At 38.6% G+C, this 19,943-nt stretch overlaps 1 protein-coding gene across 2 annotated transcripts; it reads left to right on the top strand.

Moving 5' to 3' along the window:
• The first annotated feature begins 6,941 nt into the window (after positions 1-6,941).
• Positions 6,942-11,484, top strand: kdm8 (lysine (K)-specific demethylase 8). 2 transcript variants are annotated; one of them, XM_021624976.2, is made up of 8 exons: positions 6,942-7,522; positions 7,636-8,097; positions 8,297-8,469; positions 8,571-8,703; positions 8,793-8,840; positions 9,683-9,832; positions 9,954-10,046; positions 10,206-11,484. In XM_021624976.2, exons 2-8 carry the CDS (start codon positions 7,645-7,647, stop codon positions 10,368-10,370), a joined length of 1,215 nt encoding a protein of 404 aa, XP_021480651.2. In that variant the 5' UTR covers positions 6,942-7,522; positions 7,636-7,644; the 3' UTR covers positions 10,371-11,484. The 2 variants fall into 2 exon arrangements, with proteins under 2 accessions (XP_021480651.2, XP_021480650.2); XM_021624975.2 differs by having other exon boundaries at positions 6,945-7,153.
• The last annotated feature ends 8,459 nt before the right edge of the window (positions 11,485-19,943 follow it).

Below are 19,943 nucleotides of genomic sequence, written 5' to 3'. Positions count from 1 at the left end.
CCCTACCGGTCCTTAAAGAAGGGGTGAGGCTGACGACATCACATCTGACCATCAAACCAACTCTTTGAATGCCCTGCTCCCTGAAGTTTGTCTAAAAAAAACATTGGTTTTCTCATTGTTTTTACCCTTTAGTGTGTGTACTTTACTGTATACTATCTCACTTTTCAACAGGAAAAGTTCAAAATTCGCTGGAGAACATCTTTAAGCATGGGTCTGTTGACTACAGTCTCTGATGTTAATTGGAAAATAATAGCAGTGGGGTAGAGGGGAATTGATCTAATCTGCATCATATTTTTCTGCGTTGTCTTATCGTGGACTTTGTACTTGAAGCATTTATGCACATCATTCGATCAAAACAATATTGTGCATTTGTCTCACACTTCCCTTGTGAATAGAGTATGACATCAACATTTATCTAATCTGCAGATCATTAGCCATCACAAACAATGAAGACATGAACCACACAAAGTTCTATTCATTTCACTTTTGGAAATTGTATAGTAATTTCCGGGTACAGTAAAGTAAAGCATGTATTAAATAAACACTGACAATGGTTCTATTTTAGTAGCAGGTCATATAACCTGGGCACAGGAGGTTGGTGGCAACTCAATTGGGGAGGACATGGTTGTGGTAATGGCTGGAGCGGAAGAGGTGTAATGGTATCAAATACATGGTTTCCATGTGTTTGATGCCATTTCATTCGCTCCATTCCAGCCATTATTATGTGCAGTCTTCCCTTCAGAAGCCTCCTGTGAACTTGGGCAATGCCACGACTGGCGTTTCCCCTAAACCAGTCACCAATCAATGTTGGGCTATTCATTTCCTAAACAGTCTGGTAAAACCAGACAATGTATAATCAATTATCTAACAAAAGTGTTTACGGTGTTAAACTATTTTCAATTTGCTTCAGTCCACTGAGCATGCTACAGTTTGTGCAGGTTATCCAGCCAAATCAAGCCTGGCTGCAACAGTCCAAATAAAATCAATGCGACATTGATAGATTGATCTTGTGAGGCTAGAGCTCTGGGAGGTCGTGAGCAGATGTGACTGGGTAAGAGAGCCACGGGTTGACTGGGTTTACACAGTGTGGGTGTACTGTGACAAGATGTCACCAACAGGACATTTCTTTCATGAAGTTCAGTTTTTGTAAAGGGAAAACCTTCCATTTTTCACTGTCATCCATGCATTTATTTGCAAACTATGACACTTGAAATGAAGGATTATTAATACAATTATATTACTGTTGCATGGAATTAAATGGCATGTAAAATAATGTTAAAATAATTCAATTTAAAATCCCAAATGAAATCCCATGCATGGATGCTCCTCGTCTTCAGAAATGACTTTGTCAAAAAATAAACCAAATAACTAGGGCTTTACAATGATGGTGAAATTTTGAGAAAGTTTGTGATTAAGTGCGTTAAAACCTTCCTAGAGGTAATGGGCTGAAGGAGGGACGTGTCAGAATGCTGCATTTTGGCACTTTAGCAAGCCTTTATTCATATAAAAAAATGTAATATAACATGCTTTTAAAATGATGTATTGGTCCACGATTTCTACTTAAAATATCAAAGGGACACAAAAGGCACACTTTTTGTTGAACGACCCTACTTACTTTTTAAAAACGTAATCATTTGCGTTCCTATGTAGAATATAAGGCTTCCACAAGAGTTTATCTGCCTTTTATGGGGATGGTTTTCCATGACATTCCAGTCTTTCATCTCCTTCTCCACAGGTCATTGTCAGGTATATTTTGCTTCAGAATAAGAATATGATTTCAACCTACAGTTGAATTCAGAAGTTTACATACACCTTAGCCAAATACGTTTAAACTCAGTTTGTCACGACTTCCACCGAAAGTGGTTCCTCTCCCTGTTCTGGCGGTGCTCAGCGGTCGGGGTCGCCGGCCTACTAGCAATCACCATCCATGTTTCCTTTTCCGTTTGTTTTGTCTTCGGTTCATTCACACCTGGTTTTCACTTGCTTTCATTTATGTGTGTATATTTACCCCTGTTTCCCCGCTTAGGTTTGTGCGGGATTATTTTCTTGTTGCTTGTGGAGGCTTTCCTCAGTGTATTTCGCGTGTGGTTCTTATAGTAAGGTGCGTGTGTTTTTACAATTTACGGGAGTACTGTTAGTTCCCATTGTCTTGGGCGTTGTTTTGGACTTGCCCTTATTAAAATATACGCTACTGACATCTCTGCTCTCCTGCGTTTGACTCCTTACCTACATTCAGTGCGTAATGCAACACAATTTTTCACAATTCCTGACATTGAATCCCAGTAAAAATCCCTGTTTTAGGTCAGTTAGGATCACCACTTTATTTTAATAATGTTAAATGTCAGAATAATAGTAGAGAGAATGATTTATTTAAGCTTTTATTTATTTCATCATATTCCCAGTGGGTCAGAAGTTTACATACATTCAATTAGTATTTGGTAGCATTGCCTTGGGTCAAATGTTTCCGGTAGCCTTCCACAAGCTTCCCACAATAAGTTTTTAGCCCATTCCTCCTGACAAAGCTGGTGTAACCGAGTCAGGTTTGTAGGCCTCCTTGTCCGCACACGCTTTTTCAACTCTGCCCAGAAATGTTCTATATGATTGAGGTCAGGGCTTTGTGATGGCCACTCCAATGTCTTGACTTTGATGTCCTTAAGCCATTTTGCCACAACTTTGGAAGTATGCTTGGGGTCATTGTCCATTTGGAAGACCCATTTGAAACCAAGCTATAACTTCCTGATGATGTCTTGAGATGTTGCTTCAATATATCCACATAATTTTCCATCCTCAGGATGGAGTGCACCAGTCCCTCCTGTAGCAAAGCACCCCCACAACGTGATGCTGCCACCCCCGTGCTTCACGGTTGGGATGGTGTTCTTTGCTTGCAAGCTTCCCCCTTTTTCCTCCTAACAAAATTATGGTCGTTATGGCCAAACAGTTCTATTTTTGTTTCATCAGACCAGAGGACATTTCTCCAAAAAGTACGATCTTTGTCCCCATCTGCAGTTGCAATCCGTAGTCTGGCTTTTTTATGGCGGTTTTGGTGCAGTGGCTTCTTCCTTGCTGAGTGGCATTTCAGGTTATGTCGATATAGGACTCGTTTTACTGTGGATATAGAGACTTTTGTACCCGTTTCCTCCACCATCTTCACAAGGTCCTTTGCTGTTTTTCTGGGATTGATTTCCACTTTTCGGCACCAAAGTACGTTCATCTCTAGGAGACAGAACACGTCTCTTTCCTGGGCGGTATGACGGCTGCGTGGTCCTATGGTGTTAATACTTGCTTGTACAGATGAACGTGGTACCTTCAGGCGTTTGGAAAATGATCCCAAGGATGAACCAGACCTGTGGGGGTCTACAATTTCTATTCTGAGGTCTTGGCTGAGTTATTTTGATTTTCCCATGATATCAAGCAAAGAGGCGCCGAGTTTGAAGGTAGGCCTTGAAATACATCCACAGGTACACCTCCTAACCGACTTGCGAAACTATAGTTTGCTAACAAGAAATTCGTGGAGCGGTTGAAAAACTAGTTTTATTGACTCCAACCTAAGTGTATGTAAACTTCCGACTTCAACTGTACATCATATAGTCGTCAATGAAATTGCCTAAATATTCAGAGTTTTAATACTCATTAAATAGTCAGAGATGCTGATGCTGTTGGATGGGGTGACAAGATAAGGAATCAAGATGCCTTCTGACCTGTCACTAGTCCTGCTGCTGCCAGACGGTGCTATTATTCCTTGCGTCTTTTGGCATTTGCCTACGGCCACTCTCCGCTGGGCGTAAAAATGTTTCCGCGTTTAAGCGATTGGTGATGTACAGATCAGCTGTTTGTTCACCCGCAATCGCTAATAACACACCTGCAACTGCCTGACTATATGTGATAAAGTGAAAATCTGAAGCCCGCATCCGAACCCACCACGCAAATATCGAAAATGCTTTGAAGCTTACAGTCAGAGATTTTAGAACGATTTTTTGACAAGGGGTGTGTTGGGTAAACAGTGGTGTAAAGTACTTTAAAGTACTACTTACTTCGTTTTTTACAGTATCTGTACTTTACTTTGCAATTATTTACTTTTTATCCACTATATTCCTAAAGAAAATAATAATGTACTTTTTACTCCATACATTTTCCCTTACACCCAAAAGTACTTGTTACATTTTGACAGGAAAATGGTCCAATTCACGCACTTTTCAAGAGAACATCCCTGGTCATCCCTACTGCCTCTGATCTGGCGGACTCACTAAACACAAATGCTTTGTTTGTAAATTAATGTCTGAGTGTTGGAATGTGCCCCTGGCTATCTATAAATAAATAAAATATTCATACTTTTACTTTTGAAATTCCATGTACTTTTGATAATAGAGAATATTTAAAACCAAACACTTTTAGACTTTAACTCTAGTATTTTACTGGATGACTTTCACTTTTACTTGAGTCATTTTCTATTAAGGAATCTTTACTTTTATTCAAGTTTGACATATTACTACTTTTTCCACCACTGGGGATAAATATATACACAGTTCCAGTCAACATTTTGGACACACCTACTCATTCAAGGGTTTTTCTTTATTTTTAACATTTTCTACATTGTAGAATAATAGAGAAGACATCAAAACTATGAAATAACACATATGGAATCATGTAGTAACCAAAAAACCTGATTGGCTCAAATGCAATAAGAAGGAAAGAAATTCCACAAATTAATGTTTAACAAGGCAAACCTGTTAATTGAAAAGCATTCCAGATGACGATCTCATGTAGCTGGTTGAGAGAATGCCAAGAGTGTGCAAAACTGTCATCAAGGCAAAAGGTGGCTACTTTGAAGAATCTCAAATAAAATATATATTTTGATTTGTTTAACACTTTATCGGTTACTAGATATGTGTTGTTTCATAGTTTTGATGTCTTCACTGTTTTTCTTCAATGTAGAAAATAGTAAAAAATAAAGAAAAAACATTGAATGAGAATCCCTTGAATGTGTCCAAACTTTTATTAAGTAATTTATACTGGAAAAAAAACATATAAATGCAACATGTAAAGTAATGGTGGCATGTTACATGAGCTGAAATATAAAATATCCCAGAAATTGTCCATATGTACAAAACGCTTTTTGTGCACAAATGTGTTTACATCCCTGTTAGTGAGCAATTCTCCTTTGCCAAGATAATCCATCCACCTGACAGGTGTGGCATATCAAGAAGCTGATTAAACGGCATGATCATTACACAGGTGCACTTTGTGCTGGAGACAGTAAAATGCTATTCTAAAATGTGTAGTTTTGTCACACAAAACAATGTTACAGATGTCTGAAGTTTTGAGGGAGCATGCAATTGCCATGCTGACTGCAGGAATGTCCCCCGGAGCTGTTGCCAGAGAATTTAGTGTTAATTTCTCCACCATAAAATGCCTCCAACGTCAAATTAGATACGTTGTTTTAGAAAATTTGGCGGTACATCCAGTTGGCCTCACGACCGCAGACCACAACATTTTGGTAGGCTATTTGTTAATAAACTTGTCTCTAATTAAATGCAGCTTCTCTTCTGTCATTACTTGTTGCCCTAGAAGACTAAATAAACCCTTGCTCATCAGATACTATGTTATAGCCTAGCCCACATCGACAGAATGAAAAAGGGGGCATATAATACGAACGTCTAGCAACCCAAAGGCATTGAATTCGAATTTCATCAACGCGAAAATCTAGCAACCCAATGGTTTCAAGTTCCAATCTCATCACAGACAACTTTAGCAACTTTGCAACTACTTACTACTTTTTTAGCTACTTTGCAATTACTTAGCATGTTAGCTAACCCTTCCCCTAATGCGAGTTCGAATCTCATCACTGACAACTTTAGCATTTTAGCAACTTTGCAACAAATTACTACTTTTTAGCTACTTTCAAATTTGTAACATATAATAAGAATTGTAATTCTTAAGAGGATAACATATCATACGAAATGGATAACAGACATCCACAAAATAATACATACAATAAAAAACGTAACATGTCATACTAATTGGAGAATGTCAGATTTACGTACAGAATGATATGAAATAATCTGAGACAAGGTTGCTTGTGGCTTTGGAATTTGTATAGTGCCTCACAATCATCACACATAACACTGTTCTGGTACGCCCTTCTCTTTATTTTCAACTCTCCGTTTTGTAGCATTTCTCTTATTGAATTAAACTCCGACATTTTCCTTTTTGCCTCATTGGATGGACGTTAACTATTTGTGCCCAAGTTCCCAAAAGCATTTGGCAATTGCTGTGTATTTAGAGATTGCCTGCAGTTACGCCCTAAAACTTGAGTTTAAGCACTAATGCCAGATAAAAATAAAGGAGAAAAAAATGAAGGCCCTAGACATGAATTGCACAAGAATGATACATTTATGGATTTTTCAATGCATTTTTTTCTCTATATTCAACCCGCACGCGCCTCACCACCAGGGATACAGTCAAATATATTTAAGCAATAAGGCACGAGGTTGTATATGGCCAATATACTATGACTAAGGGCTGTTCTTAAGCACGTTCTTAGCCGTGGTATATTGACCAAATACCACAAAACCCAGAGGTGCCGTATTGCTATTATAAACTGGTTACCAACGTAATTGAAGCAGTAAAAATAAATGTTTTGTCATACCCGTGGTATACGATCTGATATACCACAGTTGTCAGCCACTCAGCATTCAGGGCTCGAACCACCCAGTTTATAATTATAACTAACCAGTGTTCTATCGGTAATGGGAGAATCTGAGGTAAATTACAGTATAGTATTTTCAACCTAAATTTTGTTTCCCCGTAAAAACGAATAAACCTGCTAAATTTGGTTAGCCAATAGAAAATTACAAAATACATAAAGAATAACAGCGCCATTTTTGCGGCTGCAAGGCTACTATGTCACAAGCCGCTCCTGGAGCTAGACGTCAGCACAGCTGGAGGCTAGATCAAACTGTCCACTCTTCAGACTGGAGCAAGGGGAATAACGTTGATGTTTTTTACGAAAAATGTGCTACGTGCAAAATAATGTGATATTACTGTTTGCATGATCGAACCCTATCATCACGTCGACAAGGAACATAAATAATGTATTCCTTTTCTACACGGAGATATTTTATTGCAACACCAGCGTCTACTTGTGTCAATAACGGTAGCTAAACGTGTTTTGTGAATTATCTAAATTATTAGAGCGTTTTCTATTTATTTGTCCACATGTTGTAATATCATTGTCGGGCTATTAAATATAACACGTGCCCAGTGATGATACGTTTGTTTGTGGAAGAGCCATATAGTATTTCATTAGATATCTGATCCACTCTAACAATATTTGGGGATAGGGGTCTTTGTTTCTTGCTCTTACCGGAATCGAGGTTCAGGGGTCTCGCTCCCTGAAAATCTCTGTCTCTTCATATTTAACTCATTTACATCATGTCACACGTGAGGAAGGATATGGAAAATTGTGGTTTTAATAGAAGTCTTGTGTATTCATTAGAGTTAACAGGTAGCAAAGGTTTTGCAGGTAGGCAGCCCCCAGCTAGCTAAGTGTATGGTTATAATATTAGTGGTTTTCAGACCAGATTGATTGTGCACTGTAACTTTTGATTGGGTCTAACAATTGTCTCTATTCCACAGCACTAGCCTATGGCAGAACTGTGGTCAGCTATCTCTGCTGCTTTGCCTGTGACGGAGGCAGAATTTCCACTTGACTTCAGTGAAAAAGTTGAGCCCAGTGTGGTGGATGTGCTGAAACGTTGCAGGCAGCAGCTGTACACCGGGAGCGGTCGATGGAGGCAAAATGCTCAGATCATCTTGGACTTTTCCTGGGAGAAGCTCAACACAGGAACATGGCGTGATGTGGACAAGGAGTGGAGGTGTTTGTATTCATATGGCTGCCTGTTCAAAGTAGCTGCCCTATGCCGTGATGACGCCTCATCAGCTAGAGTGCAGGAGGCCATACGGACATGTGACTTGGGCCTGCTCATGGGGGCAGCCATCATGGACAATATTTTACAAACCTTTGTAAGGATCCTGCAAAATGAAATCGGGAAGAGGCACTCCAATGAGGAGAATCCTAGTGAAGGCGTTAGTGCCAAGGTGGATTTCATATCTTATACTGTGTATGTTGTGGCCTGTTGCTTACTAACCAGTCAATGTGAGCCTGTGTCATATCCCTTTTGTTCTTTCTCATAATTTTCTTAAAGGCTACTAGGCTATTTTATTTTGCTTTGCATATAGCTTGTTCTTCAAGTCAAACTGTTTTAGTTTATGCTATGTTAAATTCTCTTCTCAACAGAAAATGAAGGTTGACTGTGTGTCAGTGCCCGTTGTCAAGCAGGCTCTGGCAGTACCAAGGGTACACTGTCCATCATTGGAGAGTTTCAAGAAAGATTACTTGGATCCCCAAAAGCCAGTCATATTAGAGGGTATCATAGATCACTGGCCAGCCTTCAAAAATCACCCTTGGAGGTACCTTTTTCTTTATTTTGTGTCCTTCTCTAGTCCCTTGCCCTTACCTTCTCATAGTCCCCTAGACACCTCTGTTGATTTTGTTTTTTCCCTTTGCAAAGCATAGAATACCTGCAAACTGTTGCTGGTTGTCGGACTGTACCTGTTGAAGTGGGCTCAAGATATACCGATGAGGAATGGTCACAGACGCTGCTTACGGTCAATGAATTCATCGATCGCTATATTGTTGTGAAAGTAAGTACTTCCTCAATATTACCCCAAGAATTAGCCAAGGATAGATGCTCTTCACTCAATGCCTATTCCCACTCTCTCTCTCACTTTAGGACGCATCAAGTTTGGGATATCTTGCTCAGCACCAGCTATTTGATCAGGTTGGTCATTGCCCTGTCCTGTTTTTTTACATAACAAATTTGGGTGAGGATGTCAGTGTTGATATATACTGAACAAAAATATAAACACAACACGTAAAGCGATGGTTTCATGAGCTGAAATACAATATCCCAGAAATGTTTCACATGCACAAAGAACATATTTCTCTCAAATGTTGTGCAGCAATTTGTTTACATCCCTCTTAGTGATTATTTATACTTTGCCAAGATAATCCATCCACCTGACAGATGTGGCATATCAAGAAGCTGATTAACAGCATAATCATTGCACAGGTGCACCTTGTGCTGGGGACAAAGGGTCACTCTAAAATGTGCAGTTTTGTCACACAGCACAATGCCACAGATGTCTCAAGTTTTGAGGGAACATGCAATTGGCATGCTGAATGCAGGTATGTCCACCAGAGCTGTTGCCAGATAATTTAATGTTAATTTCTGTACCATTAGCCGCCTCCAACGTCGTTTTAGGCTTTGTGATATCGGCCACCAGGACAGCTGATGAAAACTCATTCTGGTTAGCTGGGCCTTGCTCCCCAACCATGGATGCGCCCCTGCCAGTCATGTGAAATCCATAGATTAGGGCCTAATGAATTTTTCATTTGACTGATTTTCTTACATGATCTGTAACTTAGTAAAACCGTTGAAATTGTTGCGGTTATTTTTGTTCACTATAAGACTAAAATACAACAAATGTATATTTTACTGGAAATGTAGGATACAGGCTTCTATAATCCTTGCCTCCATTTTTGTATTGTACAAATTACATTAAAGCATACATGTTTTTCATTTACAAAAACACTATTTTGTTCAATGTACTCTTCTCCAAGGTCCCCGAGCTTAAAGACGACATCCGTATCCCTGACTACTGTTGTCTTGGTGAGGGAGATGAAGATGACATCACAATCAACGCTTGGTTTGGGCCAGGAGGTACAGTGTCCCCCCTTCATCAAGATCCTCAACAGAACTTCCTGGCTCAGGTGAGTCTATCACATCCAGCGAGTAGGATCAGACTCACAGCAATTTGGACCCTGCAGAGATGTGATCCTGTATTTTGGCAATCATAATTTGATGACTGCATGTTCCCATATTTTGTAACAGGTGGTTGGGAGAAAGTACATTCGTCTGTATTCCCCTGAGGACACCGAGAAACTCTACCCTCACCAATTGCAGCTCCTACACAACACTAGTCAGGTTAAAATTCAATTTTAAATCTCTTCATGCACCAGGTCTATGATCTTAAAAACAATCTAGCATATACATGATCTACCTAAACTGTTAGTGCTGCATACTTTGAATGGGAGAAATTAGTCAAGTGTTTGCCATTTAAACACAAAGCTTTCTTTAATGCAGGTGGAGGTGGAAAGTCCAGACGTGGTGCGATTCCCAGAGTTTGTGAAGGCTCCCTACCTAGAGTGTGTGTTGCAGCCTGGGGAGGTCTTATTCATCCCAGTCAAGCACTGGCATTACGTGCGTTCTTTGGAGCTCAGCTTTTCTGTGAGCTTCTGGTGGTCATGACCCACGATGAGGGATCCAGATTCAGGTTGTTTTTAGTCAGAATTTTGATTATTGCAGTGGTCTTGTAAAATGCAAGTCCTGTGCTCACGTATGTTGTGACTTAGGTCTGAATGTTATTTTCTTCTTAAACAATCATTAACATGTCTGTCCTTTCATTGCTTCAGCCCTCTCAGCCTCATCCACCAAATGGCTTTAAAAACACCTTATTCTATAAACAAATTCATGGTTAAGTGACAATGGTAATTCAAAAAGGAATAAGGTTGGAAACGAGTCTCAATTTACATAGTTCACAACTTACAACGGTGATTCATGTTGAAGAATTATGGAAAATTTGCTGAACTCAATTAACTTGAGTAGAGCAAAATGGCCTTCACTATGGCTATTTTACATAATTAAAAGTGTCCCACCTCATATCCATGACAAAGGAAAGCCAGTTGTGTTCAATCTATCAACACTTGAATGTGATTATGGCACACATTGAATTCCAAGCTACCTGCATGATTGGCGCTTGCTTCTACTCATTAATAAATTAAAAGAAGGAGCAGTTAGTGTATGCTCATTTCCTACTGCATATAAAATATGGAGTTGTTACCCATTTAATTTAATAGGGTATGCTTTTTCAAATTAGCATGTGTAATTGTTCCCAAATTATTCCTGCAGATACTCAAAGATGAGGTAATGTCCATAATTTATTCAAATAAGGCAGTACTATTCTAATTTAACAACCTAATGAACCACAGGCACAAATTATGGACAAACAGCTTTCAATTTAAACTGCCTGAACGAATGATTGAAGTAGTTGCCACACTTCCCAGAATTGCTCCCCTGGAAAGTAACTTAATATAATCAAGTTAAGAGTGGAGCTCACGGGAGACCATTGACGATTCAATGAAAGTTATTTGAGGGTGTGAGATTCCATTGGACCCCACATAATGTGGTTGACCAATAATTGCTAGTGCACACACATCGACAAGCCAATTTGCCTCTTTGCATTATAAGCTGACGTTAGCTCACAGATGAAAGTGGTTAGCTACACTGAACAAAAATATAAACGCAACATGCAAAGTGTTGGTACCATGTTTCATGAGCTGAAATAAAATATCCCAGAAATGTTCCATACGCACAAAGCTTATTTCTCTCAAATGTTGTGCCGAAACCTGTTTCCATCCCTGTTAGTGAGCATTTCTCCTTTGCCAAGGCAATCCAACTGACATGTGTGACATATCAAGAAGCGGATTAAACAGCATGATAATTACACAGGTGCACCTTGTGCTGGGGACACTAAAATACCATGCTAAAATATGTTGTTTTGTCACAACACAATGCCACAGATGCCTCAAGTTCTGAGGGAGTGTGCAATTGGGATCCTGACTGCCAGAATATCCATCTGAGCTTTTGCCAGAGAATGTAAATGTTAATTTATGTTCCATAAGACACTTCCAATGTCATTTTAGAGAACTTGGCAGTGCGTCCAAACGGCCTGACAACTGTAGACCACATGTACGGCATCGTGTGGCCGAGCTGTCAACGTTGTGAACAGAGTGCTCCACGGTGGGTTATGGTATGCGCAGGCATAAGCTACTGACAACAAACACAATTGCATTTTATTGATGGCAATTTGAATGCACAGAGATACCATTGTCGTGCCATTCATCCATTGCCTGATGTTTCAGCATGATAATGCACGGCCCCATGTCGCAAGGATCTGTACACAGTTCCTGGAAGCTGGAAATGTCCCAGTTCTTCCATGGGCTGCATACTCACCAGACATGTCACCTGTTGAGCTTGTTTTGGACGCTCTGGATCGACATCTACAACAGTGTGTTCCAGTTCCCGCCAATATCCAACAACTTCGCACAGCCATTGAAGAGTGGGACAACATTCCACAGGCCACAATCAACAGCCCGTTGCTTTCAATTGTTTAGTTTTTGATTTCAACATCCATTATTTCACCCATCCTTGAAAATATAATGTTTACATTCTCTACTTTATTTTTCATGTTCATGATTTATTTCATTTTGAATTCAATACATATGGCGTGAAATTGACCCCATAGTTTGGTGACGTTTTCATCTGATTGTCAAACAAATCACTTCAAAAAGCACACTACCTGCACAGTTCCATCCACCATAATAATTCCATAATTAATTTAGCTGACACATTGAAATACTGTCTGCTTGCATAACAATGTCAAATATATCACATTACACATGCATTGCTATTTTCTCACGAGATGCTTCAAGAAATAAATCATTTCTCCACACCTGTTCCCGAGACAATAAAAATGTGTTTTACAATTTTAAGAAATTCATAATTCTGCCTGAGTTATATTATATTAAGCTATAGTACATGTGAGAGGTTGTAGGCATACAGTCAGTGTCCATATCAGTTACGATTCCATTTAATCCTTATGAATTTAAAGGAGGAATATTCATGGTTACAGGGATACTCTTGAGCGGGATATCAAAGGTGCATGTAAAGAGCTTATCCAGAATAATACTGGGATATGAGCTACTATCCGGAATACTGTGTGCATATAAACATGGTTATATTGGGGTTGTTAGTAGGCATGCGCGATATATCGGTGAACATATCGGAATCGGCCGATATTAGCTAAAAATGCCAACATTAGGTATCGGCCCGATGTCTTGTTCAACGCCGATGTTAAAAAACGATGTCAAAGCTACCGTGCATACCTATATAATGTACATAATGTACATGACGTAATGACGCCAACTAACATTTTGCGCTACACGTTCAACACGACATTCCTAACCTAGCCCACAATGTCTGTTGTGTGGATCAAGCAGTCATTTGAAAGAGTAAAAACATTTCAGCGAGACAACTCAAAGGCGAAATCAATTAAATTCAAGATAATGGAATTCATTGCCCTTGACAATCAACAGTTCTCTGTCGTGGGTTAATGTTGGCTTTTGCCGACTGGTCGAGCACCGGTACACACTACCACGTGCGCTATTTACGTGCGCTATTTTTCAGATGTTGCCCTCCCAGAGTTACACAATAATAGCATCACTGCTATTGGCTTCACAACATACAGACTATGGAATGCCGATTAGTGGAATTTGAAGTTTGCCATCAAAATAAAAGTTTTTTTTTTCACAGAAAATGCAGATATCATCAATAGCCACAAATGTGGATATCATAGAATTACATACAATTTTGAAGTGCACTTCCTTAACTTTGTTTGGTATTCAATATTTGTAAGGCCTTAACCATGCATTTTTCCAGACAATGTCAGGAATAAGCATGTTCCAGAAAAACTTTCCTCTCGGTGTAAGTTGGTTTTGTGAATGAAGAATTTGTCTTATATATTTATTACAACAAGATCTCTCAAGTAAGCCCACGCCTTCCAATCTGAGTTCTGGACACACTTTGTGATCATTACCAAAGCTATGATGAGTTTTCATTAGTGTAGTTATACAACCGGGAACGGCTTTGATCACTGAAATAAACTCTCTGAAAGGTATTGGAAACTCTTTCAATGTTATAAATTGTTCATATGTGAGAATATTGTTGAAAACATCAAGAACAAAGTCAATATTCCTCTCATGCTAGCTGGGGTAGAACAATTACTTATTCCTTACAGTTATGTCTGAATTATTCCACAAAAGAGCTTTATGTGGGGAAAAATTGTGCAGGTAACATATTTTCCAGGCCATTAAAGCCAATTTAGCAGGTAATCTTTCAGGAATATAATTACATTTCAGTAAAAATTGAAGACCTCCCAACTTATTATTTGGAATGAAATACCATATTGAATCAGTATTGATCAAACATCTTTTAAACCAGTTTATCTTGAAAGTGTTATTTATGGCAACAAAATCCAACACTTCTAGACCGCGTTCAGCTCTTTTGTTAGAAAGGACTGACTTTTTTAGTTTGTGAGACTTATTTTCCAGATGAAGTCAAAAAAGGTCTCATTAATCTCTTTACAAGTAGCAGGATTTACACTTAATGATAATGAGGGGTACACAAAATGAGACAGTCCCTCTGCCTTGGACAGAAGTACTCTCCCAAGTATAGAAAGATCTCTTTGTTGCCAATTATTAAATATATTTTTGGTTCTCTAAATTTTAGGAGAGAAATTCAAATGTTGTCTGACTAAGTGTTTTTTTGACAGATGTATTCCTAAATATTTAACACAGTCCTTTACAGGAATATTTTATATTTCTTTATATTTCTTTATCATCAGAGTCAAATAAACATAAGATTTCACAAAATGCAGTTATAGCATTAAGGGCACTGGCGACCTGGTCTCTGTCTTTTAAGAAAGGATAGTATCATCAGCCAGTTGGGAAATTTTGATTTCTTTGTTAAAAAAAAAGTTAAGCCATACAAATTTGCATTATTCAGAATATCTAGAGATAGAAGTTCCACCACCAAAATGAATACAAATTGTGAAATTAGGCATCCCTGTCGTACACTTCTGTTGATACTGAATATTTTTGAAGTATTAAGGTTTAGAACAATTTATATATTTTGTAAAACATGCTAATTACTTTGATAAAATGTTCACCAAATCCAAAAAGTTTAAGAGACCTAAAGATAAATTAATGTTCATTTGTGTCAAAGGCTTTACAGAAGTCAAAAAATAAGACAAGAGTCAATTGCATCTGAATAATCTATAAGGTCCAAGACTAAACGAATGTTAGAGTTTATGTGACTGCCCTTCATAAATCCTGTTTGAGTCTAATTTATAATGGTATCTATTCCTTTCTTTAATCTTTTGGCATAAACCAAAAATATATAATAAAGTAATTGGTCTCCAATTGTCAATGAGAGAAGGGTCTTTATCGGGCTTTGGAATCAATGAAATAAGGCCCAGTTTTATAGTGGAGACCATTTCCCCACTTTTAATGCAATCGAAACATAAAAAATTGGGTCTTCTAGTAACTCCCAAAACTGTCTATAGAATTCAACTGACAGGCCGTCAGGGCCAGGTGATTTCCCTTTCTTCATTGAATTCAGAGCCTCTCTAATTCTTCAATTGACACAGGTGAATCGCAAACTGAGTGGAAATCATCCTCAATTACAGGGACATAATTCTGAATGTGGAAAATGTAGCTTTCACAGCCATCTTCCTGAAATTGAGAGCTGTAAAGGTTTTCATAAAAGGAATTGACAAATTATGATATTGTAATGGGATCTTTGCATTAAACATCGTTAATTTTGAGTGCAGTTATACTTTTCCTTTTGTAGTTTCTCTTTTCAAGTGCAAAAAAGTAACTAGTGTTTCTTTCCCCCTCTTCAATCCATTTTGCTCTTGACCTTACAAAGGCACCCTTGCCAGATCTGTGTAAAGCTGTTCTAATTCTAGTTGTAAAGACTTGAATACAGACTCCTCTTCTTCAGCTATATTATCTTTCTTTAGAAAACTGTCAAGCTTGCTCATCATCTCTTTTTCTCTAAGGTTCTTAAATTGCATCAGCTCTTGCTGGCCTGCTGTTGCATGTGCACGAGCTGAGCGACTGCTGCTGACTCACTCACAACGCACTTTTGCAGCCAGGCAGATGTGTTGTGACTGAGTGTGACAGAGAAAATCGTTTTTGTGTCATTTAGAGAGCAAATGCATGCATTTTAGCATTTTAGTCACTTTTCAAAAGTTGCTCAAAGTTCCAAATACATTTTTGAAAGTAGCTACATTTGTTGCCAGGGTAGTCTGAAAAGTTGCTAAGTTAGCATCACGGTTTCTAATTCTGTCAAAAGTTAGCTAGCTAGCTAGCTTTGTTTACGCGGCTTGCACTTTCAAGGGAAGTTGCTAGAGGCAGATCGATTTGTTGCTAAAAGTTGCTAAAAGACGTTGTGATGTTATTGCGTGATGGCGTCATTGCGTAATAACGTAACATACACAATAACGTTACTGAAATTAACTGGCCATCATCTACACTTATGAGAATGGAGGACTGAATTTTCTGGATTTTACTACTTGAAATAATACTTTTAAGATCAATTGGATAAAACCATTTCTAAGAAGACCCACTTCTATCTGGAATTTTATTCCTCATCATGTCTTCTCTACTTCTGGTGGCCTTAACTTCATGTTGTTTTGCAATTATAATATTGACAAAGTTCCAGTGAAACTTTCTGCTTTTCATCGGCAAATGTTCTTGTCATGGTCCTTAATTTATAAACACAAATTTTCTCCACACAGATATTATATATGGAATAATCGGGAGATATTGTATAAAAATAACTCTGTTTTTAGAATATTGGTTCCGAAATAATATCCTATTGGTGAGCCAACTGGTAAATGCAGAGGGTATTTTACTCAGTTATAAAGAATTCTTATCACTTTACAAGGTTCCTGTAACACCTAAAGATTTTGCAATTGTTTTAGATGCCATTCCCTCAGGTGTTGCTATGTTATTCAGGAACGTGTCAAGACCTGACCCTCAGAGCCTACCTTCTGTTGACCCTGTTGACTCATCAGTAGGAAAGATTTGTTTCTCTTTTGGTCCATTCAACAACAGAGCGAAACGAACCTTGTTTCAGCAGGATGTTGTATCTATATACCTTACGTCATGCCTTATTGGAATGGATTTATTGATAATATCTGTTGGAAAAAAGTTTGGATGTCACCACACACATACCTACTTGTTAACAAAATTAAGGAAGTTTCCTTTAAAATTATTCATAAATATTATCCTGCCAACCACTATATGAAGAAGTTTAAGGAAAACATCAACTCAAATTGCTCCTTTTGTAATGACCACCCAGAAACAGTTGTGCATCTTTTTTGGCATTGTATGCATGTAAGAAAACTGTGGCAAGACATCAGTAGGTTTATAATTGAACACATTTATGAAGATTTTACACTATTGTGGAGAGATGTACTGTTTGGATTCTTTACATACAATAGAAATAAGCAGAATCATTTTTATGTAATTAATTTCATTATTCTTTTGGCCAAATTTCATATACACAAATGTAAATTTACAAACAGAAAACCACATTTTCGTACCCTACAAAAATAAATTGAACTGTATTTTAAGACAGTTAAATGCTCTACTAACAAAAAAGCTGTTAGAATTGTAAGTATATGAATGTCCCTTAAGGTCCTTGTGTAATTGTAATGTGATATTGTACCCCCTAGCTCGATTGTCTATTGTTTGTAATCTATGTATGCTTGTGTTCCCTCATGTGCTTTATGTATTGATTTGAATTTTTTTATTTTTTATTAAATAAAATAAAAAAAACAATCATTCCAACAAGGCTATCCACAGACCAAAAAATAAATAAAAAATAAATTACTGGCCATCTCGGCGAAAAATATGATTTGACATTTGTTAATTTAGATTTGTTTGTTTATTATCATATATTTTTTATTTATAAAAGTAATATAAACACAACACATTATATACGATCACCTATTTATATTTTTAAACACAACACATTGAATTATTGAACAATTACATTTGATTTATTTTCTTTTTAACAAGTAAACCTACACATTCTGAACAAATATAGTTTTAAGCAGTGTATTGGTAGTTAGTTAACATGCTACCTAACTGATCAACAATTATAGGTACAAGCTAATAACATGGTATATATACAAGCGACTTAACTCAAATAATGATGTGTGCGCTAGGCATCTCTCTCCAGGTTGCTGTGCTGCTTGGCTGGCTAGCTGCTCAATGGTTTCCTCCAGATATTGCCACTGTTCTCACACACACTGTAGTACACACTGCCACCATCAGCTGTGTGCCTTCACCAGTTCCAGAAAGTCCACTCCTTCCTTGCATACGTACTGTAAATATGATGAATCATAGATTGGCAAGCAAACCCTCATCATCTTCACTATCCAACTGCATTGTCACGGAGCTGGAACCAGCAGTAGAGGATGGAGTGGCCTTAAAGCTGTACACTGCTGTGGTGCCAAACTGCTGCAGAACTTCACTTGGTAGTTTATGCTGGTAACAGGTATCACCAGCCAGCTTCAGTCCATACCGCACCAGGAGTATGGAGTTGAGAGTGTGCAGTGACATTCTATTTCTTAACTTTGATTTGACCACACTCATTTAACTGAACAGCCGTTTAACCTCCGCATTTGAGTGTGGCAAGGAGAGGGCAGCGAGTGTAGCTTTGCACAGTTCTTCAAATGGATTTGACCCAGAAGAGTCTGTGTAGTTATTGACTTCACTCCAAAACTCGACTGTATTTTCAGTTGAGTCCCACCTAAACAGATGGATGTTTCTCCATTGGGAAACAATTTTATCAATTGTTTGGGGCTGGTATCCCAGTAGCTCAGCTACTTTAATCATTTCAATGGTGCCTTTATTGTGCTTTAGCATTTCCTTAACACTGAACAAGGCCATGTTTCACAAGGCTTCAAGGTTGTCTGGGAGCCTTGCTTGCAGCTCCTTGCTTAAAGCAACAATGGAGTTGATGCACTGTCTCCGAATGACCTTTTTGTCCTCTGGCGCAAGACTGAGTTGGTACACCGTGCCTCGAAAAGGTACCCAAGGTATGGTGATGGACTGAGATGTCCATCAATGGCATCCTTCAGGACATCAATTTTTGCCATAGGGTTGACTACTCTGCAGCAAATTGATGTTAAGAGGTGTACCAGATTGTCCAAAAGCTTGACAGGATCTGTTTGCTCTCGCTCAAATGACTTTACTGCAACTTGTACGTCGGACAGGATTAATTACAAGAATGTCAGGTAGACAGACATAGTTGGTCTTGTCCATGTACATGGAGTGGAGCACATCCGCCATGTAGCAATGCTCACTAGCCTTGGTCAACTCAAAGTGGAGTTTCAGTTCTTCCCACTGGCTCAATATACGATCACACTTTGGTGATCTGCACAAATTTCTGGCCACAATTAATGGTGGCATACACTGCTTTGTACGCCTTGCACCGTTTTGGGGAAATCGAAAAGCAGTTGTAGGTTTCCCTGATTATGTACTCAACATTCCTAGGGATGGTTTCTTTGGATTCTGCACTGACAGCCAATTGTAAAGAATGGCACACACAGAGGATGAATACCAAATTGGGCAATGCACATTCTTCCTTTAAAATCTTGTGCACCCTGTTGTGCACCTCAGTCATCACAGACGCATTATCAGTGCCAATACCCTGACGATTCTCTTTTTTGAGGTTACACTTCTCAAGAAACTAAACTACCGCCTTTGCTATTGATCTGGCATTGCCAGATCTTTTTCAGCATTGAAATACCGAATCACCACACCCAGGTATTTCGAGACACTGACATCAGTGGACTCATCCAAAAGGAGACTGAACTTCTCATCCCCCACATCTGATGTTACTCTTTTGATAAAATAAGGAGACAGTACTCCCCTAATCATTTCTGTGCACTTGGTGCAGTGCATTTGGAAGTTTGTTGCTGCCACAGAATCTGAAAAGGCAGCTTTGCAAGCCATACCTAAATGGTCGCATGCTAGCAGCGAACAATGCTCCGCAATGGCCATGGCCATTGCCATAGCAGCTTCTGCTCTTTTGCAGTTATCCACTTTCTTAACCAACTGTGGTAATGTAGATTGCGTTGTGGGGTTGTACGGTTTTGATTTATTTATATGCTTTGCTGTAAAA

This window comes from Oncorhynchus mykiss, chromosome 12 (genome assembly GCF_013265735.2).
Source record: "Oncorhynchus mykiss isolate Arlee chromosome 12, USDA_OmykA_1.1, whole genome shotgun sequence".
NCBI lineage: Eukaryota > Metazoa > Chordata > Actinopteri > Salmoniformes > Salmonidae > Oncorhynchus > Oncorhynchus mykiss.
This window is presented reverse-complemented; position numbering and strand designations above follow the sequence as displayed.